At 43.5% G+C, this 25,327-nt stretch overlaps 2 protein-coding genes across 8 annotated transcripts in view; one reads left to right on the forward strand and one right to left on the reverse strand.

Annotated features, from left to right (window-relative positions):
• Nucleotides 1–15,652, forward strand: part of LOC109512746 (influenza virus NS1A-binding protein homolog A) — a 23,811-nt gene extending 8,159 nt beyond the window's left edge. The window contains exons 2-15 of the mRNA XM_019864717.1: nt 587–883; nt 1,036–1,170; nt 1,570–1,739; nt 1,929–2,004; nt 2,122–2,295; nt 5,567–5,692; nt 7,061–7,171; nt 7,650–7,791; nt 7,861–8,085; nt 9,257–9,378; nt 11,073–11,199; nt 11,278–11,409; nt 11,489–11,662; nt 14,330–15,652. Of these exons, the coding sequence (XP_019720276.1) occupies nt 1,060–1,170; nt 1,570–1,739; nt 1,929–2,004; nt 2,122–2,295; nt 5,567–5,692; nt 7,061–7,171; nt 7,650–7,791; nt 7,861–8,085; nt 9,257–9,378; nt 11,073–11,199; nt 11,278–11,409; nt 11,489–11,662; nt 14,330–14,592 (1,953 nt within the window). The 5' untranslated portion in view covers nt 587–883; nt 1,036–1,059 and the 3' untranslated portion in view covers nt 14,593–15,652. The remainder of the gene's footprint in view (nt 1–586; nt 884–1,035; nt 1,171–1,569; nt 1,740–1,928; nt 2,005–2,121; nt 2,296–5,566; nt 5,693–7,060; nt 7,172–7,649; nt 7,792–7,860; nt 8,086–9,256; nt 9,379–11,072; nt 11,200–11,277; nt 11,410–11,488; nt 11,663–14,329) is intronic.
• Nucleotides 15,653–18,406: 2,754 nt separating this feature from the next.
• Nucleotides 18,407–25,327, reverse strand: part of swt1 (SWT1 RNA endoribonuclease homolog) — a 37,422-nt gene continuing 30,501 nt past the window's right edge. For 6 of the 7 annotated variants that reach the window (XM_019864735.1, XM_019864731.1, XM_019864734.1 and 3 more), the window contains one exon: nt 18,407–18,888. In XM_019864735.1, the coding sequence (XP_019720294.1) occupies nt 18,789–18,888 (100 nt within the window). In that variant the 3' untranslated portion in view covers nt 18,407–18,788. The remainder of the gene's footprint in view (nt 18,889–25,327) is intronic. The other variant, XM_019864736.1, reaches the window with a different exon arrangement.

Consider the following 25,327-nt stretch of genomic DNA (forward strand, 5'->3'; position numbering starts at 1 on the left):
CCATGAACATGTACTTCGACTCCCACCTTGTTTGAAACCCCCGGTTCTCAGTGTCCACCTTCCGTTTTGCCATTTTTGATGGGTATCTGAAAGCTAATGTCACTGTTATGGGAACGACTGCTAGACTAATAAATATTTAAATAAAGCGGCCGACTGCTTGGCGCATCACCGTTGCATTGTGGGAAATGTAGTACTGGTGCGTGTAAAAGATCTGCGGGCTCTCGGCTTGCTGCAGTCCGCGGGCCGGTTCTAATAATAAATCAATATCATCCCAGGCGCCACTGAAAACATTCTCGCGGGCCAAATCTGGCCCGCGGGCCGGCACTTTGACATATGTGCTGTAGGTGAAGGATCTTAGCTGGAGTTACTTGCCTGTTGCAAGACGAAACTGAACTGATGTTATGGATGTGATGTGAGGATATCGGAGTAAAACCTTAGTTTCTGATGTTCTGTCAGATGACGTGACTTGCACACTGCCTGGTCTTGGTATTGTCCTATAAGAGAGCGTGTTGGTGACCTTTTACTTGATGGCACAGCATCAACTTAAAAGTTATTCATGTAATGCTTTCCCCCATTTCTCCTCCAGGTTATGATGTACGACCAACACAGAATAAGTACAGCTCTATAGCCAACGGGTACACGAGGACTTGATTACAGTCACTTCAAGCCTGATAGTTTGCCGGGGGTGGAAGCCCTCCCTCTCCCTTCTGCAGCCGCCCGTGTTGTCAATTGGCATTTCTTCTGACAACTTTCCCATCCCACCGCTCGGGTGAAGACGACTGGAGGTTCCCTGGAATCTCTTGTCTGCGTGACCTATTTGACCTTCAGCTCCTGTTCTACTCTTGTAGTGACGCTTCCCCGGATTTGTTTTCTTCTCTATTCGGTAAGACTTCGGCTACTGCACAATTAGACACTTTCTGATTCGCAATGTATTTAGGCATTGTCTGTTTTTTTTTTAAAGCACCAATAATATTGATCATAACTCCTCTAGTGTGGCAGCATGTTGTACACTTATTCATATGAACTTTACACCAGGCAGACAAACCAAATTCAGCCAAAATGATTCCGAATGGGTACCTGATCTTTGAGGATGAGAGTTTCCTGGATTCCACTGTGGCCAAAATGAATGCCCTGAGAAAGAGTGGTCAGTTCTGCGACGTTAGATTGCAGGTATGAGCTCCATGCAAGCACGCGCCACCCTCACACATGCGCTAGTCGTGTCACTCTGAATCCTGAGCGTTGAGTAGTTTAAGAAGGTTACAAAACTTTGTATCCTCCCACTTCCCATTAAAAATTTGTTTTTGATCCATGTACAAATAATGCGAGAACGAATACACAACAAAGCTTTGATGGACCCAAAAAGTAGTCATACGCAACCTCCAAAAACATTGAAAACAAAGTGTCTGGTAGCAGCACGATCCAAACATTCCGTATGTTTAAAGTACATGTGATAAATTGCACGTTCAACAGGATATGACAATGTTTATACTGCTCAGTCTCATAAAAAATTTGGTGCACCTTGTAAGGAAAAAAAAAAATCCCCAAATATATGTATATGTTCTTTGACAGGTATGTGGCCATGAGTTGATGGCCCATCGTGCTGTGCTGGCTTGCTGCAGTCCATACCTGTTTGAGATCTTCAACAGTGACATTGAACCTCATGGGGTGTCTCATGTCACTTTTGAGGACTTGGACCCGGAGGCTGTGGAGATCTTGCTCAACTATGCCTACACTGCCCAGTAAGTACCTGTCACTATTTTTTTTCTTCTTTTTTTGCTGCACTTTAATTAACCCTTTCAGGGAAGGCTTATCGGGTTAAAGGGTGCATGAAAGGGTTAAAATGGGAGCTTTTCTCTCATGAGAATAGTAGTCCTGAAATCAAGGAATATTTGCTTACTCTTCAACCTTGCTTTCTTTTTGTATCCCAGGCTTAAGGCAGATAAGGAGCTGGTCAAGGACGTTTACTCCGCTGCCAAAAGGTTCAAGATGGAGAGAGTCAAGCAGGTTTGATTTCCGTCAAATACTGTGAAATATTTGTCACTTCAAGCTTGACAGGACCGCGCGTACCATCCCGAAAGAGTAGTTGTGAATGTGTGACAATGTAATTTGGCACCTTTTCAGATTTGCGGTGACTACCTGCTGTCTAAGATGGATTCCCAGAATGTCATTTCTTTCCGGAACTTTGCCAGCTCAATGGGAGATGCCAGAGTTTTGGCCAAAGTGGATGCCTACATACAAGACCATCTCCTTGAGGTGTCTGAACAGGATGACTTCCTCAAACTTCCCCGCCTCAAGGTGAATATCATAGGAGAAAACATGCATGTTGTGTTCTTGACACTTATTCCTTCAATTGTTCTTGATTAATTTTAACGTCGACATGGAGTTATTGATATTTGGCTTGTACACGTGGACAAAATTGAAGGAAAAATCCAGAGTGGTCACAGATATTACTTGAACCTGGCAAAAGTAGTAATACATCAAAATAAAATAATGAACGTTAACCAATGAAAACGAGGCATTGCATTTGAATTGTCAACTAGAATTATAAAAAAAAAAAAAAGTCTGAAACATGCCTTGACAAAAATGAAGGGAAGCTTGCGAATAATTTTTAACTAAGGTGTGTCCTGTTTAATAACGATACTGTTTTCTTCAAATTTCTAATCAGTCAGTTGGCCTATTTAAAGGAAGAGTTCAGCGAGGCTTGCTCATTTTCTCACTCTGTATTTTTTTATTCAGGAAAAACGCATTAGCTTGCATTTTCAATGTTATCAATGTGTTTACACAAGACAAGACATCTTTATTTAGATAGCGCTTTCACCACAGATGCAGCTGTAACGAAGTGCTTTTCAGAACAGTTTACAAAAATAATACATTGTACAACATTTACAGTTGTACAATCGTAACAGCTATTCCTGCATCCGCTTTGTTGTTTGAAGCCTTAGAAGAAAGAGGAGAGAATCAAAGTCTCCTTTCAGTCACCAATCAAAGAAAACTTGCATGATGCCCCACATGTCTGGTACATTACGACTAAAATAGCATCTTCCACATTCCTCTGCATTTCCTAAAGGCACTTATATCAAGCAATCAGCATCAAGACCCCGCAAAGTAACATTGTTGGAAAACCGTGTGCCGAAGAGGTTTCATTTCTCCAAAGAACACACTGGCAGGCCCACCTGACAAGTGTCGCAAAATTATGCAGACTGAGAGAAAGATTGGGTCTAGGGGCAACAGTCGTATGACAGGTGGTCACGAAACACTGAATTCAAGCCCGGGTGCACCATGACAGTGCAGCATCATATGGGCATGTTTATCCTACATTGGTCTTGGGCCTATTTATCACTGACCAGGAATCATGGATTAGAATAAATATGGTCAGAATGCTCGCAGAGGTTATCACTCCAAGCAAAGCAGAGAAAGCACTTCTCATGAACATTATAATAATAATAATAATAATACATTTTATTTGAAAGCGCTTTTCATCATACTCAGACACTTTACAAGAGCTTAAAACACAGGATAAAAATGTACACTTAAAGACAAGCATACAGGATTTACAAAAAAATACATTTAGATGAACAAAAAAAGTGTAAAAAAAATTTGAAAAACTGAATATTTTTTTTCCATCATGTTTTGATTTTGCAGTGTTCCTTATCAATTTATATGTATGGGAACAAAAGCTAGGAACATTTATGCTTTACTCCCTCTTTAATTAAAAACTATGACTGCTACTCATTGTCAGAAAAAGAGCACATGTACAATCAAAGAGTTTAACTGGCGTGATAAGAGTTAAGCATCAAACAAAACAAGGTAAAACTGCAAGCACATCCTGTCCCTCCCAAAGGAACAGTGCCTTACAACCTGCGCTGAACAACGAACTTAATATTATTGTTTTGGAAAAATCAGTGAATACCGGTAACTCAAAATGCACCGGTCTGCATGGCAGTGTAATAATCGCCCATCATTCAATCGTCAAAAAAAAAAAAGAATTGGCACGGTCTCAACATTTAGATGGACATTTCTACTTGATGCCCACTGAACCAATTTAAAATATCAAAAGAAGTCTCTCCCTGGCTCTTTTGAGAGTATGAGGAAATGAGAGCAACAGATTAAGTTTAGGGTTTTTGTTTGTTTATAATTTTGTTGAACCACAAGTTAAAATGCATTGTCTGATTTACTTGGTTGATTTAAATTAAGCTTTTTATTTCTTCTTACTTTTGTCAGATTCAAGTTATTTCTGGGACCCCTGCGTGTTTTTCTTTCCTTAGCAGTTGGGTACCAACAATATTGTCCGTGTGTGTGTAATTATTTAGGCAATGGACTGACAAGTCTTAAGCATGTGCAATCAAGCTGGCCAAATATAGACGCTGAGTGGCTGATCTCGATTTCTGAACCTTTTATTTTTGTCCAATTACGCTGTTGCATTAGTACTTGACTATCCAGCAGCAGTCGTGCTTAGGCTAACACTGGATAAGCTTTGTATTTACCGTCTCCAGTTTTGACATTTAACAAGATTAACATGTCGGTTGCATATTCTAAAGGCAAAACCTGCTCAGAGTAGATTTGGGACAATTGACTAAAAATGTTGCAGTGAAGGTATTCATCGGCAGTTTTCAGTGTTTTTTTTTTTTTTTAAACACTCTTAAAATGATGAACTGACTGAAATATTCTTATAGACACACTCTTAAATACACAGGTGCGCAACCATTTTTGACCCGAGATCTATTTTTCATGCATTTTAAGAAGCAAACCCACTGTAATCGCCATTTGTTTTTTGTTGCCGAAGGGGGGTGGGGATGTGGTATGCCGCAGATGCGCAGTCATCCACTCTTGACAGCGGATAGGTCTAACTGGTGGTATTTAATTTTTGTGGCGTCCACCCAATTTGGGGATCAATTCTCCACCACCCCCACGTCTGGTTTGGGAGCATCGAGCGCAGACCAGTGAGCTAAAATTTCACATCTGCCAGTTCGGCTCAGCACCGTATTTGAAGGGATTGAAAGTGAGGTTGTACTACCATCTAAAAGTTGCTTACTTTGTGGACATGAGACTGGTAGGGTACACAAACTCTAGCGCACACAAACGCATTCTTTTTTTTTTTTTTAAGGCTCACGAAGGCCTGTTGACACTGCATTTTGGGTAGCGGGTCGCCTTGATGAACCCATTCATTGTGTATGTGCTGTGTGAGAGGGGGACACTGCCACATTGTGGCACGAGCCATAAGGTGGCCGTTGAAAAAAATGTTCCACTCGAACATGGCTTTGCAAATGGACTGAGATGAACTGGTCGGCCGATTGGCTTCAGATTGGTAAAAGCAATTGACCAAACATTTGGAAAAGCACTCGTGCTATTTTCTGGATGGCTGCGAAGCAACTACAGGTACTTCCAAATAGGTGAACGCTTGCAGTGTAGTGCCGTTGTCCGTGCACAACGGCGAACACAAAGAATGCGAAGTGAAGGGTAAAAAGGCCTTGAGAAGAATGTCAATGCCATGAGCATCATATGTGAGTTGGAATTGCCTTTCCTCCAGTGTGTGAACGAAACTCCCCTCCCTTTTTGTTGTCCACAGTTAGAAGTCATGCTGGAAGACAACCTGACTCTGCCCAGCAATGGCAAGCTTTACTCAAAGGTGCTAAACTGGGTGCAGCGTAGCCTCTGGGAGAATGGAGAGCAACTGGAACAACTCATGGAGGAGGTCAGTACCCGTGTGTGCGCCCCTTTGAATTGTGGGCGCGATTGTCCTCCTTTCCCTCCCCGCTTTGACTCCACCTGTTTTTGACATTAAGAAGTCATTAAGGGGGCTCCAAAAAGCTAGCATGCTGTTGTCATGCTGCTATGTCAGGATTGTTCTTTTTCCTCTGATTTGTTGAGGTTTTGCAGTAAGAAACTGTATTCCTGAACCATGCCACAAATTAGAGGTGAGACCAAAAGAGCCCCTATTTGCTCTTGTGTTTTTTTTTGTTTTTTTTTTCTCTCACTTCTCCTTTGGGTTGTGGTTGATTTTCTTATGACCCCATCTAAGTATTACAGTGCTCTTCTGCTGTGAAACGCAGAGAAAAGATTCTTGAAGGTTTGACCCTTGATTCATCTGTTTTTACTGCCACTTGACTATCTGAACAGGTGCATGTTTTTGTGTTCCAGAACTAACAGGCACTCCTCCCCGTTGATTTATCTCTCCTGTAGGGTTATTTGCAGCAGCAGGGGAGTGGACCGAGGAGCCGGGACTGATCCACCAGGGTAATGAATCAGAGAAAAGGAGAGGGGAGCACTACTGCATCTTAGCAGCCTCTCTTTGCAGCCAAGCAACGCTGTGCTCCCATCTGCCCATACCTATGGGCACACATGCATTCTCACTATGGAGGAACCCACTAGATTTGTTTCAGTACCACTACCATTACTGGCCAACAACCCAGATTGCACATCACAAAAAGGCATCCTATTTGAAGAGCACTCCCGTTTGGCTACAGAACATCGTTGGCCTTTACAGATAGTTTTTTTTCAACCCCTCATCACCCCCCCCCCCCTAAAAAAACACATTTTTGCTAGACATCGTTACCGTGGCTTTTGAATGTGGCAACTACAGAAAAACATTTTTGCAATTGATGATGACGCTAAACCATCTGGCCACAAAAATGTTGTCCCACGTGTGTTTGCCTGCCTATTGTGACTTGTATCACAATGAGCAGCTTCTTCAGCTGGATGAGCAGTTTCCAAGCAGCAGACTGGAGAATGAGGGGACAAATGCTGCCCCACCTGTCCTTGACGCTTCACAGAAGATCTCACCGACTTGGGCGTGTCGTTCTTCACTCGATGCCTCTTTTTGTTTTTTAGATGTAATTTAGGAAGAGAACCCTTGCCCGTCTCTCGGAATCTTCTTCAGCACAAACATTTACCCCTATGTGCCGTGGATGCAGTTTGTGTCTTTTAAGGAAACGCCTCAACCAAGAAACTCTTTCAAGGATGTCCCTCCCCGCTTTCCTCTTCTAATCCCCCCTTATGTCGGGGTATACCATGTTACCATGGAGACAGCCACATGGGTGTGTTGTTCCTGTTTGTCTTCCAGGTGCAAATGCTGTACTACTCACCTGACCACAAGCTGGTGGATGGAGGGCTGATGATTGAGGGGCAAACTGAGGTGTTTGGTGGCGAGGAGGACCACCTCCAGTTTGTGCAGGTATTCAACGAGCGTGCCCAGCTTCACTGCAATGAGCTCTAGCGCATTAGATCTGCAGTGTTTAGCGTAGCCTATGTTGGGCCATGCAAAACCAGACACACAGCCTGCGCCTTGCTAGAAAAGTCCAGTTCATGCAACTCGTTTACCTGGCTACTGTCTAACAACTTATTTTGGCAGGGCTTTAATGCCTGTGCGATTACAATTTTTCTGGTTGTGTACTGGTTGGCAGTTAGGGGTTCTCACATTGTCAGAGGCATATTTTGAGTAACGTTTCTGCTGAAGACTGGGTTTTTACTGCTGTGCAGTGTTGGAGTCAGATGTTGGGTCAGGTGCGAGGTAATGCGGGTCCACAATAGACCCAACCCGATGGCTGAGTAGGTTGAAGTCTTGGTTAGCTGGCGCCGGCCATCAGTTGGCCTACAGTGTGTGCGTTTTGTGGAGCGGGCTTGGCTTCTGTAGCTGCGCTATGCTCTTGCAGAAGAAGCCGGTACGAGAAAGCACCCAGAGACCGATGAGCTGCAGTTCCTCGGGAAGCCTTTCACCCTCCAACCAAGCAGCAAATGCCCCCAAACAAACTACCAGGAGAGAGTGGAAGTATATCGCCTCTGAGAAGACTACGAGTAAGCCCGTTTAAGAGCGCAGCGTGCACGCCGTGTTGCCCGTTTTCTCTAACGCCAAGTTTCCCTCAGACAACACCTACCTGTGTCTGGCTGTGCTGGACAGTGTGTTGTGTGTGATCTTCTTGCACGGCCGCAGCAGCCCCCAGGCCTCTCCCTCTGCCACCCCCTGCCTGCTGAAGAGCCTCAGCTTTGAGGCCCAGCCCGAGGAGCTGGAAGAACACCAGCTGTCCCCAATGCGTTATGCTCGCTCTGGCCTGGGCACAGCAGCCATCAACTCTAGGCTCATCGCAGCAGGTTAGTACACAAGTGAACAAGGTTCAAAATCTTTTTTCCCCTTCAAGGAGCAGTTTTGATACCCAATGATTTTTGTTTTGAGGAGCAAATTTTGAGCCTTTTTTTTTTGAGTGTGGGGGCAGTTTAAAACCCACGGACCTGAGGCAAAGATTTTACTATCTGACAGTATAACAAATGATCAATTAGTTTTCTTTTTCACATAAGCAGCTTTTAATTTCTAAAAATCACATGTATAGCACCAAACTATTTAGAAATCTAGAAACATTCTAAGTGGAGCAATTTCAAACAAATACACATTTTTGAGGATTTTAGCAACGCTAATTTGAAAAAAACAAAACAAAAAATAAAACAAAATTAATATTCTCCTGGCTGACGTAAGCCATAATGGAACATATTTCATTTCCTGTTCTGTTAGTGTGATTTTTTTTTTTTCCAGAGTCCAGACACTTAAAAATTCTTCTTTGCTGAGGAAAGTTGGATATGCCCAAACCCAGCAAAACTTTATGGGACCGTCTCCACCGTTCAATTATTAGAAAAAAAATCTTCAAAAATCTCATTCTCTGTTTTGGTATTCAAAATTCAATACTTGTTTTTTTTTTTTGCTCCTAAAATGTGATGCAAAACCACTTACTTTGAACCTCACATTCAACGTGTTCGAAACAGCTATTGGAAGCTAGTTCTTTTTTTACCCGGCGACTCTCCGGTCCCACATTGTAAAATTTGGGCCCACGTCTCCAGAAATGCCGCCGCATTCGGCTAGTATGACCGGTATCATGAAAACAAGACACCTGATATCGATTACATTTGGATGAGAATCCCAAACACAAATGTAATAGGAAGTACATTTGAATAAAAGATGACCAATTGGAAAAAGTGACATTCATCCATACATAAGGCGCACTGGTTGAATTTTGAGAAAATTACAGGATGTCAAATATGCCCTGTGGTCCAGAATTATATTAGTGGAATACTGCCAGGCTTTTCTGCATAAAATGGCTGCCTCACGGTAACTTCCTGTAGAACGAACAAACAAAACAGGAAAGCACATGCCAGTGACAGTTCGTAGTTTTTGCTGAAAATGTTTGTCCTCCAAATTTGCTGAGCTTCAAAAGGTGTTTTGATGATTGAGGTTCTACTGTTCATGACAGACTTTGTTTTTGACCTTGTGCAGGCGGCTACAATCGAGAGGAATGTCTGAGGACTGTCGAGTGTTACGACCCCAAAGAGGATCGCTGGACCTTCATTGCGCCCATGCGAACTCCAAGGGCTCGTTTCCAAATGGCTGTGCTAATGGTATACTGCCATCTTCTCCCATTAGCGTGTCATCATTCACACATGATCCAGTTATCAGTAGAGATGAAACTTTAAATCCAGCCCTCCATCCATCCATTTTCTGATCCGCTCATCCTCACAAGTGCTTGGAGCCTATCCCAGCTGTCTTCGGGCAGTAGGCGGGGGACACCCTGAATCGGTTGCTCGCCAATCGCAGGGCACACAGAGATGAACAACCATCCACGCTCACACTCACATCTTGGGACAATTTCGAGTGTTCCATCAACCAGCCACGCATGTTTTTGGAATATGGGAGTAAGCCGGAGAACCCACACAGACACAGGGAGGCTGGAGCTGGACTCGAACCCTGCACCCGCCGCATTGAGGACCACATGCTAACCAGTCGACCACCGGGCTGCCCAATTTTAAATCCCAATCAAAATTATCATGACCAAAATTGTCGTGGTGTTGCTAAGGAAATGTAAAAAACAAAATCATCCCAGTGGAAAACATTGCAACACATTTTATTTCGATAGTTTGCAACCCAATGTACTTTCTAATTTTAGAAATGTTTTAACAGCAGCAAAAGTAAATTCTCACACATGTAAGACCAAAAAACTGACTCGTGATTCAAATTAAAATTTCCACCCAGCAACTACACAGATGCATGTAATTTCAAGACAATTTGTTTTGAGGCAGACATATTTCTAAGCATAAATTGAAGTTGGCTGTGTTGAAGCTTGCAAAGTTCAATTCAAGCCAGGTGATTTCGGCTCCACCATGTGGGAGCTCTTTCTGCGAGTTGAAGTGCTGATGTCAGGGATACTTGCACTTGAATGCTAATTCCCCGTTTCCTACAGTACAAGAATGCGCGAAGTTTGCTTCTGCTTTTGGGTTTCTTTCTTGATCCATCTTTCGCGTACGTGTGGGTGACTGGTGGTATCGCATCACCTGACGGACCCACTATGTCGTCCGGCAAATCTGAGTTTCCCCTATTCCACATGATGCGCACACGACATAAATTCTTGCTGCGCATAGAATTCAGGGCGCATCATCTTGTGATTGCTCCATTTAGTCACCTGTCGCTACTGCTGCGAAGCAAGCTAGCTTGGCGCAGGGGTACGTGGTATGTGCGTTCAAAGAAGCCTACACCCGCACTCGCTCCACATGCCATCTACCCTGCCGGCGCCTTGATTAGTTTCACATACATACACCATTTAGTCATCAAGGCCGCCTTGTTCGAGCAGGCACAGTCTCCGTTGGTTTTGCTTTTTTCCCCCTTGTTTTGCAAAGTAAAAACGGTGACCGGAATTGGCCAGAAAATGCAGAGGAAACTACCCTGTTGTGTCCAGGCCAAGACCAGCTGTGGCGACACCCCCTGATTTGGAGTGCAACTGCAACACCTTTTCAAAACAAAACAATGGGACGCACTCGAGTGTAAAAGGAAACTGCGCGATCACTGCATTACCCACGCGGGTAAAAGTAAACTGCAGCATAAAGGAGACTTTGCACTGCTAGCTAGCTCTTCTACTCCCTCACTCAACTTTGCGCAAAGCACAGTGGTCATATTCCATTTCACATGTGAAATACGAACAGTTTGAATGTTGATCAGTTTATTCGTAAACAAATTTTGTTCAGTTTTGTTGTCTTTGGGAATGTTAAAAACAACTATTGCAGTTTGTTCTTTCTTTTTTTGCTCCATCTGTGCCGAACAGGGACAGCTCTACGTTATCGGAGGTTCAAATGGACATTCCGATGAGTTGAGCTGTGGGGAGATGTACGATCCAGTCAGTGACGAGTGGGCTCAGGTTCCCGAGCTCAGGACCAACCGCTGCAACGCAGGTGGGTGCGGCTTGCATGGATTCATTCCCAGCAATCTCCTTGACTGAACGCTGGCTCACATCTGCTCTGTATTTGAAGGCGTCTGTTCCTTAAACAACCAACTCTATGTTGTGGGAGGGTCAGACCCCTGTGGGCAGAAAGGACTGAAGAACTGTGACGCCTTTGATCCAGTCACCAAAACCTGGTCTAGTTGCGCCCCCCTCAACATCAGTATGTGTTATTTCAACCTCCGCTCCAATTCCGATGATCTCTGCTGGTAGTCCAAGCTAAATGATTGCTTTGTTTTCAGGACGGCACCAGGCCGCAGTGTGCGAGTTGGATGGTTTTATGTATGTGATCGGAGGGGCTGAGTCCTGGAACTGCCTGAACACAGTGGAACGCTACAACCCTGAGAACAACACCTGGAACCTGATAGCACCCATGAATGTGGCCCGCAGGGGGGCCGGCGTGGCCGTCTGTGCCGGTAAGATCACGTCTTTCTCAACCTCATGCATCCACAGTAACCACCTTCTCACAAATGTTCGTGGAATTACAGTGAAAACCAAACATTCATCAAGATCTGATGCTATTTTTTTCCCCCAGGGTCCTCTTCCCATGTATTAACACACCCGAGCAGTAAATGACTTCCAATCGGATTATGCTTAAATGATTGAGTATTGTAGGTTAGGGTTATGCTAAAATAAAGGCAAATGAACCACGAATTAATATGTACGGCCAAACACTGACAGCTTCACACTGTTCTAAGAAACTGTTAGGGCGTGATCATGAGTGCGTATCAGCAGTAATGCAAACAAATCACTCAGACTTTTGATCCACAAAACAACATGTAAACATGGACTGCACTTCTCAAAGAGGAAGTCAACCCAAAATTTGTACTTATACAGTGGTACCTCTACATAAGAAATTAACTGGCTCTGGAAGAAATTTCTTAACTAGAAAATTTTTGTAAGTAGAGATGCGTTTTCCAAGTAAATGCCCTAATCCCTTTCTAAAGCATAAAAATGCAGCCATCTCGTTACCTCTGCGTCCCGCGTCCTAGACGCATAATTTTCCCGCGGGACGCACAGTTCCAAATGTGCGTTTTTGGGACGCAAGGAAATTTCTCAGTCAAAACAAAACAAAAAAAAAAACTACGGTAAATCTTTTTTTTCCAGCAACGATTGCAGTTTGACCATCACCGCCATTGTTGTTTTGATCTCGCATTTAATAATCTCGCGTGACGAGATTTCCGTTTTTGCGAGACGAGATTGGCGAGCTCGGCCTTCGACCTCGCGCGGAAAGCAGACGATTGGCAAGTTGTGTAACGTTAAAACAAGTGTTGCGAAAGTTTATTGCGGAGACATCACAGAGGAAGCAGCTAAAGTTGGATAGTTTTTGCGATGATAAATTGACTTTGAGAAAGCCTTGCATCATTGGAAGCAGAGTAAAAGAGAGGAGAATTTATGAACTCAAAGACTGAACCATGGGATGAAATAACAGCCTATTTCTCAGCAAATCTTGTATGCCTGAATAATTTTAATTTTTGCAGCATTTGTTTATAAGAAATAAACCTATTTCAACGTATATTGTTGTTTGTGTTATTATCATATGCAATTGAATAAGTAGACCATTTCAGAATTCAAAATTTGGGACTCTCTAAATGCATAATGGGACTCATACTTTTCTGATCAGCAAGTCCCTGGGACTCGCAGGGCTCAAACTGTAAAATTATCACTGAAAATGCATCAAAATATTGAACAAATACATGTTACAATTAGATTATCGCACAATAAATTAGCATTTTGCATAATGTAAAAAACAAACAATAGAGTAAAGAAAGTTTTGCATAATGTAAAAAACAAACAATAAAGAATAAGAATGATGCTCCTTTAACTTTTAATTGCGTCATCGTTTTTTGCCCTCTTTCGTTCATGTTCTCTCTCAGAAGTGGTTTTTGCCTGGCGTTGTGTAAAGAACTGCTCTGAGGTTGTTTGCTTTGGTCGGCTTTTAACAATCCTTTGAAAATGTCCAAGGCAAAAATCAGCATAGTGAGCGATCGCCTGACTGGTGAACACTTTTTCTGGGTGCTTCACATTTAAAGCTGTTGGAACACTTCATGTCCCAGGCGGCGAATGACGAGGATGCTGCATAGGCACTATTCTATCTACACACACAGACACAGGGTAGAAGTCCCTCTGAGCCAATGGAATGCCAGGATGATGCTCGGCTATAGCCAATGGCAGAGCAGCTATAAGTATGTTGCGTTCAGGAAACTGAGAGCTGCGACTAGCGGCCCATACTGTATTTTTACCTTTCGTACCTATCTTCACATTTCTTTTGTAACACGAGGCAATATTTTCCTGTTGAGACGTTTCGTAACTTGAAAATTTCGTATGAAGAGACGTTCGTAAATAGAGGTACCACTGTAGTATGTTCTATGCAGCCGCATTAGTCAAAACAGCATTCTGATTATTATCCATCCATCCATTATCTGAGCCGCTAATCCTTTCAAGGGTGGCTGGTGTGCTGGAGCCTATCCCAGCTGTCCTCGGGCAGTAGGCGGGGTACACCCTGAACTGGTTTGCCAGCCAATCGCAGGGCACACAGACAAACAACCATCCTCACTCACACTTCGGGACAATTTAGAGTGTTCAATCAGCCTGCGATGCATGTTTTTTTGGAATGTGGGAAGAAACCGAAGTACCCGCAGAAAACCCACACACGGGGGGAACATGTGAACTCCACACAGGAAGGCCACAGTCGGATTCCAATCCTGCACCTCTGCACTGTGAGGCGGCCGTGCTAACCAGTCGTCCACTGTGCCGCCTTGATTAATATTATGTTTGTGAAATATGAATTAGAGCAGTGAAATGAACCCGTTTATGCCCATCTCGGGTTGGCCATTTTGCCTGTTGCAGTCGACTGAAAAATAACATATGACAGTTGCTCAGATAATGACCAATCATGGCACAGTTTCAGAAAATAGGTGAGCTCTGATTGGTCATTAGCTGAGCAACTGTGAGGTCATTTTCAGTGGACAGAAATGGATGCCCCCCGAGATGGCTAAAACCGAGTGGATTTTGCTGTTTGCCTGTATACTATAAAAACCCATCAACTGCTGTCTTACAAATCCACAACTTGTGCTATCCAGGCAAACTCTTTGTCGTCGGCGGCTTCGACGGCTCCCACGCGCTCCGCTGCGTCGAGGTCTACGACCCGGCTCGAAATGAGTGGAGGATGCTGGGCAGCATGACCACATCCCGCAGCAACGCAGGCGTGGTCATGCTGGGCCACAGCATCTACGCCGTGGGCGGTTTTGATGGCAACGACTTCTTGAACACAATGGAGGTCTACAACCCAGAAGTGGATGAGTGGAGCGACTGCATCAGGCCCCTCTTTCCATGCTCTGAGTGACGCAGCGCTGCACCCTTTTCCAAACTAACAGGCTTAGTGACATAATCGTGTTTCGTGATATCCGATATATATATATATATATATATATATATATATATGTATATGTATATGTATGTATATGTATATGTATATGTATATGTATGTGTGTGTGTGTGAGTGAGAGAGAGAGAAAAAGAGATGAGTGGAGGTTGGGGTAGGTTGGAGGATTCCGAATGAGGGGTCTTCAGTGAAGACTGGCTTTAGGGTGGGGCAAGGTGGGGTGGGGCTTGTTGCCCAAAGCAACACAAATATTGCGTACATTGTTTTACGTGCTGTACATAATGTTTGTCTGTCATATGCCAACAATTAACACCTAGTGCTTTTTTTTTTCTCTATATTTGAAACTTGAGAGGGTTTTCACATGAGTCAACTACTGGTCACTTGGAAAGTGTGAGTGTGATGATGAGCATTGAAGTTTTGTGATGGGGACGTCATTTTACTCAATACTAAAAGGTGGATGATTAAGCCTTATTTAACACTTAACAACGATTGAACTACCACCCCCTGCCCCCATTTAACCAATCTGGTTTGTGTTTGACATCTTAAATAACAACCTTTTTATATTTTTATACACTGCGGATTTCTCGAAAATAGATCTTAGCAGGTGGCTTAAATCAGTGGTAGGCAACTCTGGTCGGGGTTTCCAGCACAACTGACTCAGGTGATCAGGATTATTTTCAAGCTTCTGCAAAGCTTGCAGATGGGCTGATCATTTGAATTCGGTGTGTTGGGGGAAAGACAAACCTCATTAAAAAAAAGCGGCACTCGAGGACCAGAATTGACTACTCCCGCCTTAAGTCACGACCAGTGCCAGTTTGAATTCTTTTTCTGTGCTCACGTCACATGCACAGCCAGGCTTCTGCTTACCTAGTTTTTGCTATTTAACTCAAGATGTGGATGCAGTTACTGAAAATGTTTGCTTTGGCGTTTGTGCCAAGCAATGACAGATTTTTCCTGAAGGAGTGTTAATGAAGACAGTTCTCACATTTGTAATATTTCTTAATAAATCATTTCAATTGAATTTTTGTCATGACTCTTTGACCTGTTCATACAAATGGGGATCATGAAACAGGCGGCAGCGGACAAAGTTACCAGGGTCCCACTGTTAGTACTGATCAACTGAACGAGGCGCTGCGAGACTTGACCAACATGACAAATTGGTTCTGACTGTCAATCTTTATTTAGCACTGAGTTAATAGGGCAGGCCAAGTCTGATCTTTCATCTCATGTGACCATGCTAAGATGTTAATGCAGCTTAAACAAATGGACCTCAACAGAATAAAGTTACGGTGACGTATGCTACTCCCCTTGGCAAACTCTCCCCAAATACTACGTACACTATAATTGGTAGTGGTCTTAAGTGCATTAACACACCGTTGACCCAATCTTGATTCTTCTACAATCATGCGGTCACATTGAATTCCCTTGTCAGAGATTAGCCTAGTTCAGGGGTCAGCAACACGCGGCTCCGGAGCCGCATGCGTCTCTTTAGCACCGCCGAGTGGCTACCTGGAGCTTTTTAAAATGTTTGAAAATGGAAAAAAATGGAGTGAAAATATATTTTTTAAATATGGTTTCTGTAGGAGGACAAACATTCTTCACATTTTCCAATTGTGTAAAAATATGTCGAATATTACATTTCAACATTTCTGTCAATGAAGTTTTGCGACATAGCCTGCGACACATCTATTAGCAGAGTGGGATGCCAGGCAGGTGGCTGTTGTAAGAAGAAAGGCAATCTGAAGGACCGAGAGAAGCATTTTAAAACGGTACGCATCAGCTATGAAAGTTAAAACGCTGCAAAAGTGCGTCCCGTGCCTCGTTCATCTTAGCTGCCATTATTAGCTTATTATTATAACTAGTTATTAGCTGTTCTGGCTCCATTCCTGTTCATCCTCTACACCTCGGACTTCAGACACACCACTCCAAACTGCCACCTTCAGAAGTTCTCCGATGACTCTGCGATTGTAGGCCTCATTACAGAGGGGGACGATCGGGAGTACAAGGGACTGATGAAGGACTTTGTGGACTGGTGCCAGCAGAAACCTCCAGATCAACCTAAACCTAGGAAAACTAATGAGTTGGTTGTGGATTTCTGCAGGAAACAGTCCTCACCAGCACTGATGAACATCCAGGGTATGGACATAGAGAGGGTGACCTCCTACAAGTACCTAGGTGTTCTTCTAAACTAGGAGCTCAAACAGCCGAGAACTGCGGTGTGTGGTGTCCTCGATAATGTTCCAGGCACCTGGAGGAGTAAATATCTGCCAGGGAGGGAAGAGCGCATCCAACTATCCTCTGTGCTGCTTTAACTGTCCTCTGACACCTGACAGCACTAGGTAGCTCCTTCAGCCAGAGACTGTTACACCCGCGCTGCAAGAAGGAGAGATACCGCCGCTCGTTCCTACCGACTGCTGTCAGGCTGCTGAATAAAAAATAAAATGATGTGAAAAACAATTGTAAATAGCACTGCGACCTTATCCATATCTGTATTTATATTGCACTTAATTGAACGGCGTTTGTTTTTTTTTCTTCTTTCTACCCACAATCTTGCTGCTGTAGACTGTAAACTTCCCCAGTGTGGGACAAATAAAGGATATCTTATCTTATGGCTGTTGCTCATTATGGCATGCATGTGTAAGTGCGTACGTGTGCGGTAACGGGTCGATCGCGGGAGGCTGGTTGATCGAAAAATAGAGCTTTGGTCAAAAAAGGTTGGGCACCCCTGCTCTACATGATGCACTGCAGGGAAAAAAAATGTTAAATCGGAAAAGCTCATTGTGTATTTGTAGCCAACTTAGTCATTTTGATAGTAGGCTAATATTGACATACAGCGTGTGTTGCCTTTCTGAGGCTTTTAATTTGTTGCGGCTCCAGACACATTTGTTTTTTTGGTCCAATATGGCTCTTTCAACATTTTGGGCTGCCAACCCCTGGCCTAGTTAAACTAGCGTGACACCTGATGCTTCTGGCTGAGCGTCAAAGCCGCCATTATCCCTCATTACTGTCGTATCCATTGCATGTGCACTCTACAGGTCGGCTTTATCGAGGAAAAGAAAAGCATTCGAATACTCACTTCATGCATTCACGAAATTAGAGGCTTGAAGATGAAAGTGTTGTGTCAATGGAAAAACTGTAAAACTCATTGTATATAATCTGGTGACTGCAAAACGGCTCTTGCTAACATTAGTCTTGTGAAGTAACATGGTTGCAGTCCCAGTCCTTCCAAAATTTGTCTCTGTGTCAGATTGCAGTAAGTGGCCGATCACATTTACAGTGTAATAAATTGATTTTAGTTGAAACTATCATTCCTTTCAAAGCTAAACAGGTCTTGGGGCTGCAAATAAATAAAACACTGATGTTGAACAATTTTTTTTCATCATTAAGCTAAATTTTTTTTTCAGGGGTCGTTAAATGTTTCAAATAGTTGCAAAGATGTTCCCCAGACATTCCCAAACAACTTTGATGGTCTCAAGCGGTTATTCTTGTCACCACAAATTGTTAACATGTTCAAAATTTCTTTGCAACAAGAAAAACTGAGAACATTAAAATTGCTGGCGCTCGATTTCGACGTTTGCGAGGTGCGCGCGCGCACACACACACACACACACACACACACACACACACACACACACACTTGCAAACCTTCACCGCTCGTGAGATCATGGCCTTGAGCAGCTAAAAACTGCTGTTTGAAACAATAGCCAATGTGCAACATCACCATTCACAAATGCTTTCCTTTCACAAAGAGATACACAGGTTGAACATAAACTATTTTGGATATTTAGAATTTATTACATTCATTTGGTCCAAAAATACATGAAATAACTAATATGAACAAATAAACAGGCCTTCAGTCATGTGGATGAGGAACAAGAACAACAGAACCTGTGGCAGAGTGGTTGCTACAGACTAAAGTGTCTTGTACTCCAACATATCCCGGACAAATCAAAGATAGCGTCCAGCTACCAAAGAGCGCATTTTGGATTCCATTTTGGAACCCTTTTTGAGCTCAATGTAAACACACCAAGCACTCACACAATCTGGCGGGAGCATTCGAAACCAGTGTGAAATGAGGACCAGCGATGTCAATCAAACCTGAGGCATAACCTGGACCTGGACTCAACCCGGACCTGGACTCACTGGTCCTGTGAAGTCTACATGTTTAGATTGAGGTGCTGACCCGTGGTCTGAACACAGTGGTCCAGGGCGTCCTTGAGCTCTGTCAGCTGGTTCACGCCAACTCTCAGCTTCTCTCTGGTGACATAAAGACAGGAGTTAAGCTAGCCGCACACAAACACAAGCTTCAGAGCCATTCAGTTTCAGACCCAATATTTTGTTGGGGTTTGCATTTTTTGGCAAGTTTAAGATGGTTACAGTTTACCATGTACAATCTCAATTCCAATGAAGTTGAGATGTTGTGCGACATAAAAACAGAATACAATGATTGCAAATCTGAAAAAGGTGAATGCTCATCAAACATCTGTTTGGAACAGGTAAACAGGTGCCACGATTGGCTCAAAAAGGAGCCTCCCTGTCTTGGGCAGTCGTTTACAAGCATAGATGTACAATTACAAGGAATTGAGGGATTTCATCATCGGCGGTCCATAATATCATCAAAAATTCGGAGCATCTGGAGAAATCATTGAATGTACGCGCAAGGCCAAAAAGCAACATTGAATGCCTGTGAGCTTCGATCCCTAAGCTGGCACTGCATTAAAAACTGACATAAACGTAGAAAGGATATCACCACAAGGGCTGGAACACTTCAGAAAACCAATGTCAGTACTGTATTTTCACAACCATAAGGCGCACTTAAAAGTCTGGAATTTTCTATAAAATGGCCCAATAATGCTGGTCATCGCCTTGTGTTCTAAAATCTGTGAATGCTGTTGCAGGCCTGAGGATTTCATGGTAACGATCGTTACCGATAGCGTGTCGTTTCCGTGGCGTCATTTTGACGGGACCGAAAAATCGTTTCCCATAAAAGTCACCGCACACGAGTTGACTGAACGCGATCGAATCTCTCCTGTGTGATCAACGCGATTTCACTGTGCCTGTATGTGTGTTTGTGGTGTGGCGTGTGAGTGTGTTTCTTCTAATTTACTTTTGTTTTGCATTGTTTTTTCAGTGTTGGGGCGGAACAGATAACGTTATGTGCGCATATGGGTTGCTCTTTAGTCCGCAAACTGAGAAAGCGCGCGGATGACAGTTTGAGATGGCGACGAAAAAAAACACACAAAAGTCCCATTGGGTAATCCGACTGAACCGAAAAACGGTCAACGTGAATTTCCGAAATCCTCAGGCCTGTGTTGTGTGACTTCGATGAGGGGTCCGCTTGATTGATGTTGTACCAACATGTTGCTTATATCAACGAAAGGCGCACCTAACTGAGGATAGCATCCATGTGGATGGTAAAGTGGGAGGGGTGTCTGTGAAAGAGGACACAAAAGGCACACCTCCAGTAGGTATATATAGTATATAGTATGTGTATTGTGCAAAACAACATCCCGAAAATGGCACCTAGGAAGAGACACGCTGAGGAAACAATTTAAACTGCAAGCTGTCAGTTACGTGGAAGATCATGGGAATCGAGCAGCCGCGAGAGAATTCAAGATCAACCAATTCGTGGTGCTTGGTGCTTTTGTTTTATGAAATGGCGCCATCTATCCATCCAGGCAAGGACGACCGTGGCGCAGCAACATCCGGCAAATTACAAGGAAAAGCTGGCTATCTTCCGCTCCTACTGTAGTAACAAGTAAAGTGTAATGTTATGCCTTACATAAAATGAAGATGCTTTCTTGGAGATTTTAATCCTTTATTCTGCCGGCTCTGCCGGCCTCACTTGGCTTCCATTAGCGGATGCTCTATCAACTTATCCCCACATTCCAACAAAGGAATGGGCTACGGCAAGTGATGAGGGACAAGCATACTTTACATTTTGATAAGCAAGAAAAAGGTTACCGACCAACCACAAAGCAGCCCAACAATATCACTAACACGGACGAGGTGGCGTTCACTTTCCCGCTGAACCAGACTGTGGAGAAGACGAGGACCGGCACGGTAGCAATACGCACAACGCGAGAAATCGGCTTTTACTGTCGGGCTTGTTTGCGATGGTAATGGACAGAAACGGCCGAAGTGTAGTTGAGAGCGGCTTGGGAGTGCTAGCGAACACAGCTTGACTAAGACTTGGAGGCAGCGCCGGCTGATTTACACCACCATTTTTCAATGGATTGTGTCTGTTTGCACTGTTGTTTGAGCGCGGCAAGAACACTGACTCTGACAATGACGCGAGTGAACCTAGCGTCTTTGTGAACTTGCCCAGCTGTTCATTTTGGATACAGAACATTAGCACTTGGATGGATTTGAAGATGAGGGTTGATCAAAAAATGACGGGAGTACATTGTGAAATACTTCAATAACATACAATAGAACTTACTTTTTGCTCCCGCTGTCTTTTTCAAAACATATGCTAGCGTGCATGCATGCTACTGTATTTTTGTATAAAGCTAGCTTACCATGCCTGCGTCCAATAATACAATGCGTCTTGGGTATGTATTAAATACAGAAATAGCACCCCAAATACTAACTTTTTTGGAATGCGTTGCAGCCATAAGATTCTAAGTCAATGATTATTTGCTAAAAACAATCAAGTTTTAATTTGAACATTAAATATCTTGTCTTTGTAGAGTTTTCAATTAAATATAGAAATGCACATGATGTGAAAATCATTGTATTCTCTTGTTATTGATGTTGAACAAAACATCTCAACTTCATCGGAATTGGGTTTGTAACTGTCTAAAGGCATTTTCACAGTAATTGACAATGAGACAACTCAAATTCAAAAAATCATGGAATCATTTCACAACATCAACAGAGTCAAAGAACACACTCGCATTCCTGAGTAGGAATGCCAGAGTACACTAGAACAGACAAGCCTCCAATATCCTGGAATTAGATTCTTTGTCCAGTTGAAACCATGGTCAACTTGCATCAGAATGATCGGAAGAGAAACACACAGCAAAAGAAAACCAACTCCTGATCCAAAGCACATCATCGGTCAAACATGGTGGGGGCTGTGTTTTGGCATGAGCATGGAACAGCAACCTCAAAATTGGGTAATGCCTTCCAGTCACGGAAAGCAAAGGATCTTTTCAACTAAGTACCTGGTATATAACAAAGTGACGGTAACTGAGCATACCTTCTTGTGCTGCTTACAGTAATACCGTGTTAGTTTTGCGGACAGTTTGTCACCACATAAGTAGGGTTCACATAAAAATGTTGCCATAGTGCTCAAATGAGGAGCAGAGGTGTTTTTTTTTTTTTTTTTTAAATAGACGCTCATGTTTCCCCCCGACCCACTGGCCTCATGGATGAACATAACGACTGCTGGCACATCTGGGAAAAGTTATCGTTCATATGTGAAGATATGCCGTTTTAGTATAACAGATTTTTAGTTTTTGGTGATTACAACATACCGGGGCTATACAATGGCATGTTGTTAAAACATCCATCCATCCATTATCTGAACTGCTTATTCTCACGACGGTCACGGGCTTATTAAAATTAATTTATATTTATGCCAATCGGGTTGCATGGCCAGCTTGAAAACGAGTTACCCACCTCTGACCCTGTACGGGACCCTGTAATCAGCCAGCTAGCTAGCTTAGCACACTTGTCCATAGCAGCTGACCGCAAGAACACATTTTGCTGGATCATCAGACCCGCCGAGCAATGACATGGACATAACTGTCCTACCGGCGGCTCTCCTATGATCTCCATTATGCGACAAAACGTGAAATACCGTGACATGACACCTGTGTGTGTTTGTACGCGTGGGTGACTACAGGGGGGTCATCAAGCAGACTAGAGCAGGGGCTCTCCTCCAAAAGGGAAAAAAGTTTTTCATGTCATGAGTCAATCTGGGGACTGGTGGTTGTTTTTTGCTGCTAAATGCTATCTTGGTTGACGATTCAACAGTTACAAAAAAAAAAAAACCTTCCTTGCTCTCAGTTCTCTATGCCTGCTTCTTGGTAAAGGAAGCTGCCTGCGTACAGTCAAACAGATCACAATGATATTACCCCACATTGTTTTTATTTCACCAGCTGTGGGTGTGCGGGTGTTTGTTCAAAACTTTATTTGGCTGCATGTCTGCTTGTTTTGCACATGAGTGTGACATAGTAAGTACGTTCCAGATACCAAATGGCCGTCACCACCGCAAAAATTTCACTTCGACCTACGTATTTGCTATACTGCTGCTTATTGTGAAGTGAGTTGAGGTTAACATTCACTGCCAACATACAGCGTGAAATGAACTCGAGACAAGACGAGTATTTCTGCTTCTGCTAGACGCACGACCCGTTTTCCTGTTGACAAGTCAATGAAATCATCCATATGTGCCAGTGCTCTCATGGGGAGTGTCGAAAGATGGAAACAACACCGAGCTGTGGCATTGAAAGGGAAGTTATTCTTCAAAGAATTTGACACGACACATTAGCGCCCTCCTGTCACAGGACAAAAGAATGAAAATAAAAGGTCACGTTGGCAGCAGGACATTGTCGGCAGCGGCTGCAGATGCAGCAAGAGAACATGCTGCTTGTTTGCTTCCGCAGATGCAGCGAGGGAACATGCTGCTTGTGGCGGCTCTCCTATGATCTCCATTATGCGACAAAACGTGAAATACCGTGACATGACACCTGTGTGTGTTTGTACGCGTGGGTGACTACAGGGGGGTCATCAAGCAGACTAGAGCAGGGGCTCTCCTCCAAAAGGGAAAAAAGTTTTTCATGTCATGAGTCAATCTGGGGACTGGTGGTTGTTTTTTGCTGCTAAATGCTATCTTGGTTGACGATTCAACAGTTACAAAAAAAAAAAAAACCTTCCTTGCTCTCAGTTCTCTATGCCTGCTTCTTGGTAAAGGAAGCTGCCTGCGTACAGTCAAACAGATCACAATGATATTACCCCACATTGTTTTTATTTCACCAGCTGTGGGTGTGCGGGTGTTTGTTCAAAACTTTATTTGGCTGCATGTCTGCTTGTTTTGCACATGAGTGTGACATAGTAAGTACGTTCCAGATACCAAATGGCCGTCACCACCGCAAAAATTTCACTTCGACCTACGTATTTGCTATACTGCTGCTTATTGTGAAGTGAGTTGAGGTTAACATTCACTGCCAACATACAGCGTGAAATGAACTCGAGACAAGACGAGTATTTCTGCTTCTGCTAGACGCACGACCCGTTTTCCTGTTGACAAGTCAATGAAATCATCCATATGTGCCAGTGCTCTCATGGGGAGTGTCGAAAGATGGAAACAACACCGAGCTGTGGCATTGAAAGGGAAGTTATTCTTCAAAGAATTTGACACGACACATTAGCGCCCTCCTGTCACAGGACAAAAGAATGAAAATAAAAGGTCACGTTGGCAGCAGGACATTGTCGGCAGCGGCTGCAGATGCAGCAAGAGAACATGCTGCTTGTTTGCTTCCGCAGATGCAGCGAGGGAACATGCTGCTTGTTTGCTTCCTTTCCAACTTAACATCATTTCGAGTAGGAGGTGAGGAGGGCAGGCCAGTGTGTTGGCTGTTCGCACTGTTTCTGTTATTCATTTATTTTGCATTCTTTGATTTGTCAATTCAACAGGACTTGACGCTTTCGTAACATGAGATTAATCATTATCTGCTCGATAGTTGGTTGAGGAAAATAGCCGAATTTTGACAGGCCGGTTCGACAAGTCCAAGATGGATTGGGAGTGAAGCGTTTGGACTGTGACGCTTGCGCGTACACGCGCACGGACGCGCGCTCTCGTGTACACACAAAAGGCTGGAGTGCATCTGGGCCTATTGTGTTACACAACAGCTGACACGTGACAGGTAAACAATCCACATGCAACAGTCATGACTGAACAGAACCTCATGAGACACTAGAGAGATGACAAAATTCATTTAAGTCTTCCATCCCCCCCAAGGTGCACGCTGACCATTTCCATGGCAACAATCTCTTAGTCAACACAAATGGCTTCTCTCAACCGATACTCACCACCATCATCAGATGTTCAAATCTTTTTTTAATGATTATTATTATTATTAGCCAACAACAATACAAGAAATGACTTCGCAATATTCAAAATTATAATTTATCTCATTAAGTAGGCCTTGTTTGATGCTACTCCACTTGTTTCTATTAACTTCAGTTTTTTTTTTTTTTTTGAAACATCAGTTCTTGTCACGAGTATAACATATCTTTTTTTATTTTTTTTAACAGTTTTACTATAAGAAACTGCAAGTTCTCTACAGGACAATGCAAAGTTGCCCACCGCGAAGTGGGCACTTGGAGACCATCTTCAAGCCCTGATCGTTCGTGTGTGTGTGTGTGTGTGTGTGTGTGTGTGTGTGTGTGTGTGTGTGCGTGCGTGCGTGCGTGCGTGCGTGCGTGCGTGCGTGCGTGTGAGTTTGTTTGACAACCACCATCCCATGCCTGCCACACACGCACACATACGGTTGAGCCATGGTACAGGCTGCTTTTAAAAATATATTATGGATAATACTAATAAGGGGCGGCCCGGTAGTCCAGTGGTTAGCACGTCGACTTCACAGTGCAGAGGTACCGGGTTCGATTCCAGCTCCGGCCTCCCTGTGTGGAGTTTGCATGTTCTCCCCGGGCCTGCGTGGGTTTTCTCCAGGTACTCCGGTTT

Source organism: Hippocampus comes, unplaced genomic scaffold, assembly GCF_001891065.2.
Source record: "Hippocampus comes isolate QL1 unplaced genomic scaffold, H_comes_QL1_v1.1 scaffold172, whole genome shotgun sequence".
Taxonomy (NCBI): Eukaryota; Metazoa; Chordata; class Actinopteri; order Syngnathiformes; family Syngnathidae; genus Hippocampus; species Hippocampus comes.